General features: G+C 38.7%; 1 protein-coding gene across 9 annotated transcripts in view; it reads left to right on the top strand.

Moving 5' to 3' along the window:
- USP40 (ubiquitin specific peptidase 40) overlaps window positions 1–14,483 on the top strand; it is a 38,002-nt gene that overhangs the window by 9,508 nt on the left and 14,011 nt on the right. For all 9 annotated transcript variants that reach the window (XM_055812148.1, XM_055812149.1, XM_055812147.1 and 6 more), the window contains 13 exons: window positions 1,023–1,166; window positions 2,103–2,231; window positions 2,750–2,848; window positions 3,199–3,306; window positions 4,993–5,314; window positions 5,826–5,907; window positions 6,937–7,108; window positions 7,890–7,974; window positions 9,122–9,192; window positions 10,353–10,672; window positions 11,623–11,749; window positions 12,335–12,392; window positions 13,068–13,121. In XM_055812148.1, the coding sequence (XP_055668123.1) occupies window positions 1,023–1,166; window positions 2,103–2,231; window positions 2,750–2,848; window positions 3,199–3,306; window positions 4,993–5,314; window positions 5,826–5,907; window positions 6,937–7,108; window positions 7,890–7,974; window positions 9,122–9,192; window positions 10,353–10,672; window positions 11,623–11,749; window positions 12,335–12,392; window positions 13,068–13,121 (1,771 nt within the window). The remainder of the gene's footprint in view (window positions 1–1,022; window positions 1,167–2,102; window positions 2,232–2,749; window positions 2,849–3,198; window positions 3,307–4,992; window positions 5,315–5,825; window positions 5,908–6,936; window positions 7,109–7,889; window positions 7,975–9,121; window positions 9,193–10,352; window positions 10,673–11,622; window positions 11,750–12,334; window positions 12,393–13,067; window positions 13,122–14,483) is intronic.

The raw sequence follows: 14,483 nt of genomic DNA, 5'->3' as shown, positions 1-14,483 counted from the left end.
TCCATTTGGAGGCAGCCCGACAGTCACTTGGCAACAGTTTGCAAAATACACTGTGGGAGTGATCTGTTTTTCTGGACAACATACCTGTTGGAACTAGTTACACTGTTACAGATAGTATAATTTCTGATTTCTGCATTTGAAAACACTGTGCCTGTATGGGCCCTAACCTATACGTGGGGTCACACAACCCTAGAGAACTGGAAGGCTTCTCAAAGGTCATAGGAATAAACCTCAGGTGATGTACAAATACTGTGTTTGGAGGAGATGGTCGGGATGGGGCCAGAAGAGTAGTAGCCCCAGCCTCAGCAGGGCTTTTCCTGACAGCAAAAGCAAGCGTGTAGACTACATTTATAGTTTGAGCTTCATTTGTAGCTGTTGGTGGGGTTTTTTTGGGTGGCTTTGGTGCCTACGCCAGATGCTGAGCACCCTACTGTTGTTCGTCTGGGAATGGTGAAGCTACCATGAAGCTTTGTCACCTTTCTGCAGCGCCTGCTGTTCAGCAGCAGCAATTGAGCATTTGTATTTTTTTCTCTGGGCTCCCAGGGTCTGTGTTGGGACTGTTGGTGGCAGGTGCTGTGCAAGGGGACAGGAGCAAAATTGCTGGGAAGATGCTGTATAGTCTTGACTTCATACGTAAACACAGGGGGTTTGAAGCAGTTGCTTCTTAGTATGAAATTCAAGAAAATCCTCTCAAAGAATGTGGGCTGTGGAAATGTAATTAATTACTGGCTACAATTTCAGCAATGTCCTTCATTTTCTATAGCGGGGTAAATTGTGGGACTGGTGATCTGTGTTCAGGGAAGATGTAGGGCTTAACAGAAGGGAAGGATCTTGATTGCTTTTTGGATGTGTAGTTGGTAGGGAAAATGAGAATTAAGGAAGAAGTTTTAAAAATGGAGACGCTGGTCATGTCTGCCTCGTTGTAACGAAGCTTTGTTGGAAAATAAGTTGACCGTAGCAAGGTGGAAACACTATTCTGTTATAATGGTTGTGCTTACAGTTTTTTTTAAATCATTTTACAGTCTGCTAAGCTGCGGAAGTTGCCGCCCTTTCTCACCATTTCTCTCCTGAGATTTAACTTTGATTTTGAGAAGTGTGAACGGTACAAGGAAACAAGCTGCTATACATTCCCCATCCAGATAAATCTGAGGCCTTTTTGTGAGCAGGTTTGTACTGTTGAATTTGTTAAACTGTCTATGTAATCAGCAGAGAACAGATATCTCAAGGACAAGTTATCTTTTATTTTGCATTTTGTCAGGGAAAGGTATTCAAGACATTTAGCGTGTTCTCCTCTGTCCCTAAATCCAAATTTCTGGAATTCCAGTTTGTTTCCGCTTTTAACTGAGTGGGAAATACCTCGTAGCTACATGGGGGTAGAAGGTGTAATAATTATGTAAAACTTAATCTGATGGTTCCTTTAAAGGAAGATTGTCACCTGGAAACTAAAATTTATATTTGTATTGTCATTGTCTGATAACATAATTTATAAATTTAGCTGTATATGTTCTATGTGCCTGTAGTTATTTAATTTTTCTTGGAATCTGTCTTTGTATTCACATATATGTATATTGATTGTAAACTGAGCTGAACCATTGCTTGATGACAATTTTTGATCTTTAAAATATATAAAGAATACATTTAATAGAGGCACTGTTACTGAAAAAGACATTTTTCTTATTGAAATGTTGCAAAGTAAACTTCAAAATTTCTCAGTGTTTGCATTTGAAGAAGCTTTTTTCAGTTGGTTTATGTATATACATGTGTTGCTTGTTTGTTCTCTAGTCTTTTAAACGAAATAAACCTGGTTATGAACAGTTTGAGCTGTTCTATTATTCTTATCAATATTTCATTATTTTAATTTTTGAGTTTCCAGTATTGTTCAGAATCGCGCTGAAAAGGTGGCTTAAAAGCCCATGCGTTGGTCCATGGCTTGTGTTGGTCTGTACCTTGTGTTCCCCAGCCCTGAAAAGCCATTTCAATCTCTGCACGTGCAAATGCTCACTGAGAAGTATCTGAAACTAAGCTGATGGGGTAAAACTGTCCTTGTGTGAAAGATTTACTGATATATGTTATTGTTACTATTATTGTTTTTCTTTTCAAAGACTGAAATGGATGATTCAGAGTACATGTATGAGCTCTTCTCTGTTATTATACATAAAGGTGGCTGCTATGGAGGACACTATCATGTTTATATCAGAGATGTGGATGAATTAGGAAACTGGCAATTACAAGTAAGTCCTAAAGGTGTTTCTTCCTTGCTTGATATATCTCATTTTTCATAAAAGTGCTGAGAACTAGTGGATGAAAATGTACATCTAAACCAGTTAATATTTTAGTGGGGTGTTTGGTCTCTTACACAGTGGAAAAACAGAGTTCTCAATGAGGTATGATCTCTGCGAAGATTTTGTAGCAAATTTTAGCTTTCTGATATGTTGAACTATCTCACATGACTGTGCTAGTCTTGACCAAAGGTATTAATTCATTTGGGAAAGAAAAAGTGAACCCAGTAATTTTAGTGAATAACTCTGGCTGTTTGTAAATAATGCAAACGCCTTTTTTTGGTTTTTTTTTTTGTTTTTAAAAGGATATTCTGTATGACAATATATGGTCTGTAGCAGGTGGTAGAGGCAGCTAATCAGAACTTTCTTCACACTTCTAAATTGTGCATGCTAATGTTGATACAGACTATAAACAAAACCTACTAGTTGTGTGTGAAACAGTATTTGTGAGTCTTATTTTTCTTACACAGGAAGAGGACAGACTGATTGAAGACAAGCTTTTAAGAGAAACTGAAAATGCTGAAGAAATAGAAAATCCATTGGCAGTCTTAAAAGGGATTTTTTCAGAGGTATGGTATGTAAGGAGTTTATTGCTTTGATTTTGATATCAGGGAACACAGAAAAAGGGTTTGGTCTATGCAAGGGTGGGCAGGTTTAAGTGTACAGAACTCTTCTAGGCTTACTGTGAAGCATATAAAACTTCTAATTTAACTGACTGTAATACTAATAGTGGCTCTTCATACCAAAAAGGGCCTCTTTTGAGTATTTCTTAAGTTGCATACTGAAGCTGTTACAAAAGGTGATGTTACATTGGATTATTAACAAACAAGAATGATTTGAACGCTTCAGAATTGGCTTCTTTGTGTTGATCCCTTGACTTTTGCAGCCTTCATTATTCCAGTTTTTAATTTATCTGTAGGAAGAATCTAAACAAATTCCCGTGGATCAATTAGGGCAGAGATTATTAGAGAAAAAAGGGGTGTCCTGGAATAAGAAATACCGAAAACAATATGGAGCATTACGAAAGGTAATATGCATGTATGTTAGTTTGGTTTTTCTACTGATAACTTTACATGTATATTTCTACTGAATAGTCATTATTAGGATGGTAATTGAAAATACTGGCCCTTGGACTAGCAAGTCGCAATATGTGTAAGAGAGGTTTGTAAGATAAATTAGTAGACTAGGGAGCATGAACAAGATTCTCAAGGGATTGTCTGCCTGAAAGCTTGTATCTTTTTTCTCTATCTATATGGTTGACCTATAAAAAATTAATCTTACCTACTGAACCTTGTATCTGCGGATGAAGCTGCAACAGCACTACTATCACTTGAACATGAGAGCGGCGATGAGAATTAGAGGAAATACAGTACCTCTTCACAATCATAACAGAAATGAAGCTTTGAAAAATGTGTGCCACTTCTCTGTTGATTAGGGCATGTCCATAAAATTAATACTTCCACTAAAATTTTGTTTGTCCTATTGTTCACTGTATCTAATGCTTTAAGGAAAATACTTTAGCATTTGCGTTACAAATATGTGGAAGAATCAGTGTTTTGACTGTTTCTTGTATAGAGCTAACAATGCAGTTTTCACAATAGTTAATTAAATGTACTTGTGAAATCTGGATGTGAGTCTTCTGTGGAGGTAGATGCTTTGACTTTGACAGGGAAGGGATAGAAACAAGTTGCGAGCAACCCAATATTAACCATTGCAAAGTTTGAGTGCTATTGTGAATATTACTAAAGCAGACTTTTCACAAGTGCTGTATCTATACCAAAAGCAGTTGATCAGTGCAGGACTTGCCTTATTGAAATAAATGTAAATTGTTTTATGCTTTTTGAAGTATCAAATGAGTTTTTTACATTATGATTAAAACAAATTCATATTTTTGAGGGTTTGTTTGGGGCTTTTTTTGAGGGGGTGGGCTGTTTTTTGTAGTTTTGTGGGGAGGTTGGAGCTTGGTGGTTGTCCACACATGCTCCGCATCCCTGAAGAGCCACGATTTTTTTATGTAAATTGGACACAAAGCTTGTTTGAAGCATGCAGATAACGTGAAAGGAGGGGACAGAGTAGATAAACTATGTGAAATTGAGTGAGTAGGTTTCAAGTTCTTCAGATGACACATCAGGCAGCGTTAATTTGAGTGAGATACAGTTCAGCAGACCAGATTGAGTTTGAGATCCCTCTCTGGTAAATACAGAAGGGAGGACTTCTGCAGGGACTAGGGAGCAGAAAGTACTGATGTCGGAGGGCTAGATCAGTTGGGATGGTACTGTGTGTCTGATAAAGCAGAGATTTTTGATTGCCTGTAGTGTCACTCCCTGTGCTGCCTTTCCAGGGAGAGTATGTGCTTGTAAGAAGTGTTTTGAAATGATTTCAGTGTCTCAAGCAATCCTTGAAATTCAAAAGTTAGTCTGATTTAGTATTTAGTGATGCATCTATGCTAAACAATTCTTCTGCCATTTCTCGCGTGTTAGTTTGAAGTTACGTAAGAAACAAAGCCAGCAACAGTATATAAAAGATCAGACAGGTAAGGTGGTAGAAAGAGACTACATTTTTCTGTCTACAATACATTGAGGAAGCATCACAAAACCAAGTTTGAGGTGCTGGGGTTTGTGTATCAATTTGACGATGAATCACGTGAAGTAGCTAGTGCAGGCTGCTGTATTTAAAACTGGGTATCTTCATCTTGTTCTTGCTTTCCTTTTAGTATTTGCAGAATCATCCTCAGATATTTCATTTCAGTCCTGATGAAAATAAGGTTGGTCTGAAGGAAAAACAGAAGCTCCTGTTTATGTCAGATTCTCAAGGACAAGATCTCCAAAGCCGCCCTCAGAAGAATGATGTCCAGTGGAAAGCAGAAAAAAAACCTACAAGGCTAAGGGACAGTTCTGCTGGTCACCATTGGTTTGATCTGAATGATTCAAAAGTCCAGCCGATCAAGGAGAAGGATATTGAGAAACAATTTCAGGGTAAAGAGAGTGCCTACATGCTGTTTTATCGAAAATCTCAGTTAAAAAGACCGCCTGAAGGTACACAAAACTCATCTTGATTTTCTGGGGGCTTCCTTTGTTGGCGGTTTGTTTTCTGGAGGGCAAAGGCTGTTGGGCGTTTCTGTCCTTTCAAGAACTGAAGATACAGTTTTCCTTCTAGTGATCATTTGAAAAAAGGGTTAACTGAAGATACAAAGAGGTTACCTCCGAGGAGGTAGTGACCAGCTAACTGATTATAGCTGACACTAACTTTTTTTCTAGTATGCTTCACAAATACTAGCAGAACATCTACTGAAACAAATACAAGTTACTAATGGCATTCATGTATCAGTTTCCCTTATGGAAAGATTGATGGGAAGAAGTAAAAGCACTTGTTTATTCTTTATATCAGCTTGTAGTTTAATTTTCTCTATTACAAAAGGATGCAACATTACTGCTCTGAATTTTCAATGCTTACCATACTGTAATGTCTCATCTTGATCACTTTTCTTGTTTGCCAAAACACATTTTAAGCAGCTGAGGCCAAACTAGCCTATATTATTTGTTGCAGCACGAGGAAATCCAAGGTACCAAATTCCTGAACACCTTCTGAATGAAATGAATGCTGCTAATACTGAGCTGCAAAAAAAGAGGTATATTAATGTAACTGTACCAATCTCTTAAACAGCATTCTTAATCTGCAGATCTCCGAAGTGATTTAAAATGAAAGAAACTCATTGAGTAGAGCCAGATACTAAAATGATTCAATGTCATAGAGATTAATCGAGGAATACAACTTGTATGTCCATATTCTGCCTTCTACTGGTTCCCTGCTTCCCTGTTAGTGGCATAACTAGGTGTTCTGCAGAATTTCAAGGGAAACGTACAGTTTTAAATTGTACCATTTTTTGTGTGAAAATTCAGTGCCATTCTGGAAGGAGAATGGAATACCTTCTCTTAATTATGTTTATAGAGGGAGTTCTCCATTGGGAGAAGGGGGAGTGACTTGCTTTACTGTGAAACAACAGATAAATGGTATCCTTTGCCAGAAACATGGAGGAAGGAGCTAGTGATATTCAGGTTGGTTGAAACTTTTCCTTCTGTTGAGGAACATACAGAACTGCTGATATGTCTGAATCGCAGTTAAGTTACCAAAATACAGACACACACGAGACACCCAGTCTTGTGTGGTATTTCCGTACTGTGTAAATTTCATTCCTTTACCTTTTTTCAAAGGCATACTTGCTGCTACATTTAGCTAATAGAACTGAATACAGGTATAAAGGAGGAAGGCGTGGCTGTGTCTGTCCTGTCTCAGTTTCCCTGCAGTTTTTTCTGTCTCTGCATTTCAGTGGAGTACTGATCTGGAACACAGTCTGAAAATCTAAAGTCTCTACATCACCAAAGATGAAGTTTGTGTTTAGAAAGTCAGAAGCAAGGTGTAGAAACATGGCACTTGGTGTTATAGTACTTATGTGGAGCATATCTGTACTAGCTCTGTATTGTGCAACGTGTAAATCACTGTCATATTTGCGTACTCCTTGATGGAGCGGGGAATGTGACGGTGAATTTAGCCACGAGGGTATCGGTTCCAGGACAGCTGCACAGCCGCATCTCTGAGATAAGCTAGCCATTTGTCAGTGTTAAATTCATTGGTTTATTATTGTGTTATTCTTTCAAAGAGTGGAATGTGACTCGGCAAACAACGGCATTGATTTACATCTCCATTTGAGCTCATGTTACAAATTTCACAATGGGGCTTTGCATCCTTCACTTACTTGGAAAGAGAGTGTTGTGGATTTGACTATTGATAGAAGAAAAACACTGGGAGACCTTCGACAATCGGTATTCCAGGTATTTCCTATATTAAATGAACTCAAACACTTCATAATAACAAACATAACACTTACAAATTTATTTATGCCACAATTTTTATTTCAATGAGGAATTTTCAACAGTAAATGTCATTTTAGGGGGCTAAAAGCTATATGGGTATACATAGAAGGAAACACTGGTTTCAGGTCTGTTCTCAAAGTATTGAAAAGCCGTGTAACTTTAATTAGGTAGACTGTAAAGTTCTCATAAGCTTATTATTTATATTTGGGCACCATGTACATGGATTGACGCTTTGCAGAACTCCAGGCTTGTTCTTAACATTCCAGTTTGTGACAGTTTTGTCTTTGTCTTTTCAAGGAGCTAGCTGGCCTTAAAAGGAAACAGGGTAGTTCAAGAAAAAAGAAAACTAATTAAAATAAACATTTAGCTTAACTATTGGATGTGGTATCTTTGCATTTATTCTCTACTATGTTAAAGGAATGTGACAGTTTGTAAAATGCTTTTTCATAGATATCTAAATGAAAGATGACTTAGTGTCTGCTTTTCCTGTACCTCACAATTGCTGGTTTGTGTCCAGCTGAAGCTATTTTTGACTATCTGTTGACTAGTCTGAAAGGCCAGATCCTAAATCCTTGACAGTTTCCTTCATTACTAGCCTTGTTGAAATAAATAGATGTGACTTCTTAAGTGTTACCAAGTGAGCTTGTTAGCCAGGCTGTAATAGCGTTCAGCAGAGTTATTGCTTGCTGGTGTTTTGTTTTGTTTTTTGGGTTTTTTTTTTTTTTCATTTTCCAAATAGATGTTGGAATCTTGGGAAGGAGACATGATTCTCAGTATTGCCAAGCCTTTACCAGCAGGACTGCATCTTTACCAGATACTTGATGGTAAGACTGCTACATATGAGGCTTCCATGTTGTTTATATGTTGTATTTACTGCAGACACTGAGAATTTCATATGTAAAACATCTTGGAGACATGTATTACCAAACAGTCTTCAAACTCAAACTTCTATGCAAGTCCACTGCTGTTATTTAGGACAATCTTATTAGTGAAATGAAGGGTGTTGAGACTTTTATATGTAATCTTTGTTGTGAAGTGCACTAAGACTGCAGATCTTAAGCAAGTTAAATACATTTGCTGACAAAAATGTATTAGTCTGTATTTTGACCTGGATCTGCTTATGAATGTTTTCATAGTATTTACCTGCTAGGTAGAGGAGAGGATGAAAGAGAGAAGCCAGGGTGACATCAAAGAAAAATGCAGGTTAGACTTAAGCTGAAGTAGGAATTTTGTAAAGAAAAATGCTTACATGGAGAATATATTTGTATTTTAAAATCATGAATTCTGTCTCCAGCTTTGCATCGTTATGCAATTCTAAGTGTTGGTCTCCAAAAACCTATTCAGCTATTTCAAAATTTTATAGCCTTTGTGGCGTGTTTCAGAAAATTGGGGTTCTAACAGAACATAACCCAACTTCCCATGACTGCCGACATCAGAATACAGAGGCACTCATAATTGCTGTAAATATTCTTCCACATGCTAGTGCAGTTCTTTAAATGACAATGACTTTAAAAAAAAAAACCTGAATCTGATTTATGGTAGGAAGGCAAAAGAAACTGCAGCATGGGCATTAGTATTTCAGAGAATGGGCTTGGAATGTATGGTATGTAACTTGTTTATTAAATCCAACCTTTTTATTTTAGATCCGTTGATTCACTGCTAAACCTCATGTAGATACTCCTGACTAAGCAGCTTTGCCCAGTGGTAACTTGGGCCTTGGTTTGCATGGGAAAGGAAGTTGAAACCTTTGTGCCCTCTTTACTCAGAGTGCTGTTGGGGTGTGTACCCACTTGAGTTGCTCTTGCTACATGAGTGAACCCTAACTTACCCACCATAAATGCTGACCACACAGCAGCTTTTGTAATGGTATGCTTGAGCCAGAGTAGAATGTGCCAACATATTTCAGTTTACCAGCTGACCTGCTTCTCTGTTTTGGTGTGAGCAAGAACTTGATGATTTGCTCCTTTTTAGGAGATGAGCTGACCCTGGATGGTGTCGGGCTGGCTGATGGAACAGACGTCTTTGTGTGGAATGGGAAAGAGGTAAAAGAACCAAATACCTTCTCTCCTTGTTAATTCTGAAGAGATAAGGCTTGATCTCCAGACATCTTTTTGGAAATGTCAGTCTGTTCTGCAGATGTGCTGCTGACACACCAATGTTGACTTTAGGGAGACCTCTTCAGCCTCGCGTAGGATACTGTGTTTTGACAGCTTGTCAATATATTTTGAGTGATGTACAGTGTGCTGCTTGACAAAATTATAAACAGAATTAAACTATGCAGAATGCAGTATGGTCAGATTGATAGGTGCCTGTAGGTACCCAATGCCAGTTACACTGGAGTATATTCTGAAAACATCTGGTCCTTTTTGGAAGGAGGTTGGTTAATAGTAATGCATTAACAAGAACTTAAGCCCCGTTGCGAATCATTTCACATTTAAAGCTGGACCTGTCAGTGACTACTTCTGTGTATGGTCTCCCTGAAATACTATGCTCCTTTTCTAGTGTTGCATCTTCCTTTTAATAGTAAGGTTTCTGCTTAACTGTCAGAAGCTTGCCTCAGTGGTTATGTAACATGGCATTTTATTCCATCTTTGTAATGAAAAAACCCTCGTATTTTGGAAGATCCTTGTTGCAAAAGTATGCATTTTCTTTCTGATTTATCAAAAAACCCCATAAACACTCCAACATAAAACCAGAAGAGAACATCTAGTAACCGTTGTTCTTGTCTTGGTTGTACTTTTGGTATGGTATTCAGTACTCCAGCTTCCTGCATGATTGCATTGTCTTCAGGGAACTATATTCTTTTCTGAAGTTGAATATAAGAAAGGCCACGTTTTAAAATATAATTTTTGTGATCTACCCGAGTCACAATTTTGTGTGGTTCTTTAATGTCTTGAGGGGCTAAATTCCTCTGTTCTTAATCGAATTTAATCTGATATCGTGTCCACTGGTTTCTCAGCTACTGTTACCTTTTTGCAGGTATTTATTATACCTGCAGACCTGGAACATACCTTAGCATTATGCTTTCTCTTCCCAACATCTTTGAGTTACTTTAGTTTGTTCATTAGGTGTTTGGTCAGAGGTGGTTTAATAAGGAGGGAGGGTCCATCTTTTTGTCTCACTTTTATTGTTGTCATTGCTGTCTAGTCTCTTCTGTGTTTTATTGATCATCACTGCATAAATTTTGCATTCCTTACTTCAGGTTGGTGGTACAAAGGTGATGACAGGCCCTGATCATGAGCCTGTGGTTGTAAACGTTCTTCGTTTAGCGGAGTATAATGAAGGAGGGAAGGGCCAGCATTTCACAGAATCACAGCACGTCTTTTCATGCAGCACAAAACTGGGTGATCTGCACAGAGCTTTAGCACCGTCAGGAGGAATCATTCTAAAGAACAGCGCAGGACCAGATAAAGAAGCCAAGAACTGGGAAGTTTTTCGTGAAGAAGATATGAAAGAAACAGTCAAAAGTGTTGGTCTGACAGATGGATGCTCAGTACTAATCTTAGACAGCCATGACCAGAGGTAACAATTTGATTACAAATATAATGAAACAAAAAAAGCATTTTTGGCAAAATCTGTTCAGTTACAATTACGGTAGCTGTATATATGTTCATTTAACTAATTGTCACTTTGAGCTTTTTAATTCATGATATAGTAATCTTAAGGTTTGGAGATCAGGTACTTAACAAGCATTAGGTAGTTATTTGCTCTTAAAGTGCAGGTGCAGTCATATCCTTTGACTTTACATTTGTAAAGGGAAAAACCTTGTGAGAACAACTTGCTTCCAATGTGGTGGTACATTTTTGGTGTGGCCTGAACTTCTGAGGTTTGAATTGTGTGGTTCTCCGAGGGACTTGGTGGGATGAGAGAAGAGAGCAGTATCAGAAGAGTATGGAACTCTGCTGAATCTCCCAGTTAAATCTAAAGTTGCCAGGGTCAAATTTCTGGTCTTATTTCACTTCCCAGTGCATAGCCTTTAGATTAGATTCCTATCTTCAGAGACATGTATATGTGCTTGTTACATAAATTCTGACTTCCTAGTTGAAACAGTACTGGAAAATTGAGAGTAAATCAAACAGTGAGAAGGCTCTTCACAAACACCTTTCTGTATTTGTATACAGTAGCAGAAAGACAGAAAATCTCAACCTTTTATTTATGACTAGGTATGCTTTCACAGTATTTTTTTTTCTAGAAGCCTTAAGCCCAACCTCAGAAAGTGACTTAGAATCTGAAGTGCCTTCAGAAGCTCAAGTCCCATTGAAAGGCCATTACCAACACACGGTTTTCACTGGTTTTTTTTCAGTAACCAGCTGCCTGGATGCTGCATGAGGCCTCTGACTCTTACCCTGCTGACATGCCATTGCTATTAATGACTTAAGCATTAATGGTTTATTCGAACTTTACTGTTCAGTAATGTAGCCCAGACAATGTGTACTTTTCATTGACCATCTTTGCATCGTCTGTTTTTACAGCTTTGTGAATGTGTCAAGTGGCAATTTGACTGCTTTTACATATGACATCAGCTGGCTCCAAGTTAAAAACTTCTGCAGGACAGAAGATGAAGAGAAACCTGTTAAAATTACTGCCACTATTGAAACAGTAAGGAGTGTGATTGTTTGTGAATATGATACAGGCTGTTGCCCTGAAAAGCTTGGCTAGCATAGTTGGGCCAATTAATAAGGAGTTGATATAACCACAGGGCTGAAGTTGTCCTGTGATGAAAATGGCGTGCAACTCAGAGTTACCATTACTGGGATACTTTGCTGTGTAATAAGATTGTAATGTGGGTCACTTTACACCAATATAGACTGCACTGGTTTATTTGTGTGAAAAAATTTTGGTTTTGGACCATCCTGTAAATGTATGTTTGGTGAGGCTGTCAGTAAGCAAAAGCTAAAAGAGGAGGAAAGTATTATTTCTTGCTTTCAGCCTAGGATAGGAAAAAATGCTGGTTTTTCCCAAGGGGTGGGCTTCTCATAAATATGTTATGATAACAGTACATGTATTATACATATTTGGTATGATGATGTTAAAAGTTTTCTCAGCTGTGGGTAGCGTGAACAGGAGTAAGAACGTAACTAGGACACATTTCAAGTGAGGGCTGCCTTTTGTGGACCTGGCATTTGAACAGCAGGTGTGTTACTAGCATTCTGTATTAGAGGTGTTAATATTGCTTTCTTTTAGGTGATGTCAGATATCAAAAGGAAAGCAATACGGGAGCTTCAGTTAGAGGAGGAGCTAGGTAAGTGTTCAGTTGCTTTACTTGTAGATCTGATAATGTTAGAATGTACTGGCTGGCATCCTGCTTTTTGCATCAATCTATTTAAAACGGCAAATCCATTGCTGTTTTGTTTCTTTTTTCTTTAAAGAAAGAGGGTGCAAAGGACTTAAAATTGATCCAATTTTGAATAAAATGATTATTTTTCCTAGCTTAAAAAATAAATTGGTGTAAGTCTTGATTAAAAAATTTTATGAAGCTCTTATTTTTCAGCGTCTGTTTTAGTAAAGAATAATCTTGTTGCCTTATTAAAGTATTACACTCAGAATTACTTTTTTCTTTGAAACCTTATTCCTTTCTTTAAGACACTCCAGTTTTCTTTCTTTAAATTTGTTGTTGATGCCTTTACCTTTGGAAGCACCTGATCAGTTTTGTAGTATTTTACTGATTGTGGCTAACAGCTGGTTTCAAAGAGAAGGTAATCTTTCACTGAAAACATAAAAAAGGCTGCTCATGAGGTCTCCAGGAGGAATCTTTCTCCAACGTACTTTTGATGTAATACCTCCAGAGGAAGGCCTCAAAGACAAACCCATTGGCATTCATCTTAAATATGTTATCTGTCTAAACTTCTGAGCCAGATTTCTTCTTAGTTGAATTATTTAATATGTCTGTCTCTCTTTCTTGCCCTTTTTGTTACAGCAAATGACAGCTGTCTTAGACCTGTTAGCAGAAATGGGAAACTTCTGTCTCCAGGTAAATTTATTTATTTAATCATTGTTCTGTAAGTAGTTCAATTGGGAGACTTTAAGCTTCCCTTTTGTCTTTTGCTGGGAGCAGTACACACACAACTTCACTGATTTCCGGACTTAACTGAAGCAGGTGTGTGTGCATGTGTTTTGTTTTTTCCCCCAGTTTTACTGTTCATTAACAGTATCGATACAAAGCTAGCAGTTGGACTTAAATGTTCAGCTTGGTTTTATTACTTGCATCACTAATGAGCAAAACTGATTAGCATCCCTGCTGTTTATTGACCACTGGCCATATGCTTCAAGACTGTGGGAATTAACAGAAAATTCTGTTTCCCATAGTTATTTATTAAGCTCAACAGGGCCTGATGATGTGTGCTTTTAGCCCAGAAAGCCAGCTGTATCCTGGGTCACATTAGAAAGAGCATGGCCAGCAGGTTGAGGGAGATGTTTCTGCTCTGCTCTAGTAAGAGCCCCCCCAGCAACGCTGCGTTCAGCCCTGGGGCCCCCAGCATAAGAAGGTCCATGGACCTGTTGGAGCGGGTCCAGAGGAGGCCACGACGACCATCAGAGGGCTGGAGCCGCTCTCCTGTGAGGGCAGGCTGGGAGCTGGGGTTGTTCAGCCTGGGGATGAGACGGCTCCGGGGAGACCTTACGGCAGCCTGCCAGGGCCTGAAGGGGTCTCTAAGAAAGATGGGGACAGACTTTTTAGTAGGGCCTGCAGCGATAGGACAGAGGGGAATAGCTTTATACTGAGAGAGGGTAAGTTTAGGTTAGATACTGGGAAGTTCTGTACTGTGAGGGTGGTAAACACTGGCCTAGGTTGCCCAGAGCAGCTGTGGCTGCCCCATCCCTGGCAGTGTTCAAGGCCAGGCTGGATGGGGCTGTGAGCAACCTGGGCTGGTGGAAGGTGTCCCTGCCCGTGGCGGGGGGGTTTGGAACTGGATGGTCTTGAAGGTCCCTTCCATCCCAAACTGTTCTGTGACTCTGATTTTATAAATGGAAAAGTCTCTAAATGATCTCTTTGCTCTGTAAATTTATTAAATATTATTCCAGCCTTCTAGATGTTACAGGAAGCAGTCTAACTTACATTTCCTGAAACAAAATGGTTTAAATCTATTTGTTAAGAGTATTGATGCACAAGGTTGAATTTTAGAACAGCTTTGGCAGCAAACTTGAGTCTTGTGGTGATGGGGGAAGCACCATTAGGTTCCCATTTACTGTGAGAAGGCAGCTTGTGTTTGTGGTGTATGAATCACACTGAATAACCTGTGGATTTCTGCTTCCTTAAGACTGGGGGAACATGTTCATGCCATAGTCTGCTCTTTGATTTACATGAACATGTGATAGCACCTGTCACTGTACAACT

Source organism: Falco peregrinus, chromosome 8 (genome assembly GCF_023634155.1).
Source record: "Falco peregrinus isolate bFalPer1 chromosome 8, bFalPer1.pri, whole genome shotgun sequence".
Lineage (NCBI taxonomy): Eukaryota > Metazoa > Chordata > Aves > Falconiformes > Falconidae > Falco > Falco peregrinus.
This window is presented reverse-complemented; position numbering and strand designations above follow the sequence as displayed.